Consider the following 1,613-nt stretch of genomic DNA (forward strand, 5'->3'; position numbering starts at 1 on the left):
AATATAAAGATATTACTATAACCTTTAATAAATATAAAGATATTACTATAACTTTTAATAAATATAAAGATATTACTATAACTTTTAATAAATATAAAGATATTACTATAACTTTTAATAAATATATAATAAATGTGAACGGTTTAAGTATATAATTTTGATATGTGAACGGTTTAAGTATATAATTTTGAAATGTGAATGGTTTAAGTATATAATTTTGAAATGTGAACGGACATTTCAAAAGTATATATTTAAAGATGAATGTTAAACGTTTATGTGTGTTTTATATTGAGGTGAATGTTAAACATTTATGTGTGTTTTATATTGAGGTGAATGTTAAACATTTATGTGTGTTTTATATTGAGGTGAATGTTAAACGTTTGTGTGTTTTACATTGAGGTGAGTGTTAAACGTTTATGTGTGTTTTATATTGAGATGAATGTTAAACATTTAAATGTGTTATATTGAGGTGAATGTTAAACATTTATGTGTGTTTTACATTGAGGTGAATGTTAAACGTTTATGTGTGTTTTATATTGAGATGAATGTTAAACATTTATGTGTGTTTTATATTGAGGTGAATGTTGAACATTTATATGTGTTTTATATTGAGGTGAACTAAATTAATGTTAGAGCTTTCTGGATAATAAATGAAATAGAGACTGGACAAAATATAACAAACAATATGAACAGTCTTTATTAAAACAGTATGTACCAAGGACTTAACTCGACTGCAGGATCCAAAACTTTGTAGAATTACGTTCTGCAAATTGTGAACCGAAAACTTTAAATGTCATCATTTGTTTGTTTCTTAAGAGAGACAATATATTATTTTTAAACAATGTACACAGAACTAATAATATTTATTAAAAATGTTTCTTAAATTTGAAATTCTATTGGCTTTAACGGGAAAAAAAACATAAAGAAATATATTTCTTTTTGCTTAAATATCTTACATTTTTCCAGTTGTTTGACATCATCAAACCAGGTATTGTCAGTTGGAATAAAGTTCACAAAATGTTCAGTAAACTGAAGTTTTTCATGGAGAAAGTTGAAAACTGTAATTATGCCGTGAAGCTAGGTAAGGAACTCAAGTTTTCGCTGGTGGGAATTGATGGAAATGACATTTCTGAGGGAAATCCTACTTTGACACTTGGTAAGTGTTTGTTTTGTTCATTGTTTCTTGTAGTCTTCAGAATATTGTACTGAAATTTAAATCTCATTTTATTATTTGGTTGCCTTTTTTTTTCGTTTATGTGTGTTTTATATTGATTTGAACATTCATCTCAATGTAAAACACACATAAACGTTTAACATTCACCTCAATATAAAACACATATAAATGTTTAACATTCATCTCAATGTAAAACACACATAAATGTTTAACATTCACCTCAATATAAAACACATATAAATGTTTAACATTCATCTCAATATAAAACACACATAAACGTTTAACATTCACCTCAATATAAAACACATATAAATGTTTAACATTCATCTCAATGTAAAACACACATAAATGTTTAACATTCACCTCAATATAAAACACATATAAATGTTTAACATTCATCTCAATGTAAAACACACATAAATGTTTAACATTCACCTCA

The 1,613-nt window shown here is 25.4% G+C and overlaps 1 protein-coding gene across 1 annotated transcript in view; it reads left to right on the forward strand.

The window, feature by feature from the left end:
• The first annotated feature begins 961 nt into the window (after positions 1-961).
• Positions 962-1,613, forward strand: part of LOC111083731 (plastin-3-like) — a 7,158-nt gene continuing 6,506 nt past the window's right edge. The window contains exon 1 of the mRNA XM_022380396.1: positions 962-1,156. Within this exon, the coding sequence (XP_022236104.1) occupies positions 1,018-1,156 (139 nt within the window). The 5' untranslated portion in view covers positions 962-1,017. The remainder of the gene's footprint in view (positions 1,157-1,613) is intronic.

This window comes from Limulus polyphemus, unplaced genomic scaffold (genome assembly GCF_000517525.1).
Source record: "Limulus polyphemus unplaced genomic scaffold, Limulus_polyphemus-2.1.2 Scaffold10928, whole genome shotgun sequence".
Taxonomy (NCBI): Eukaryota; Metazoa; Arthropoda; class Merostomata; order Xiphosura; family Limulidae; genus Limulus; species Limulus polyphemus.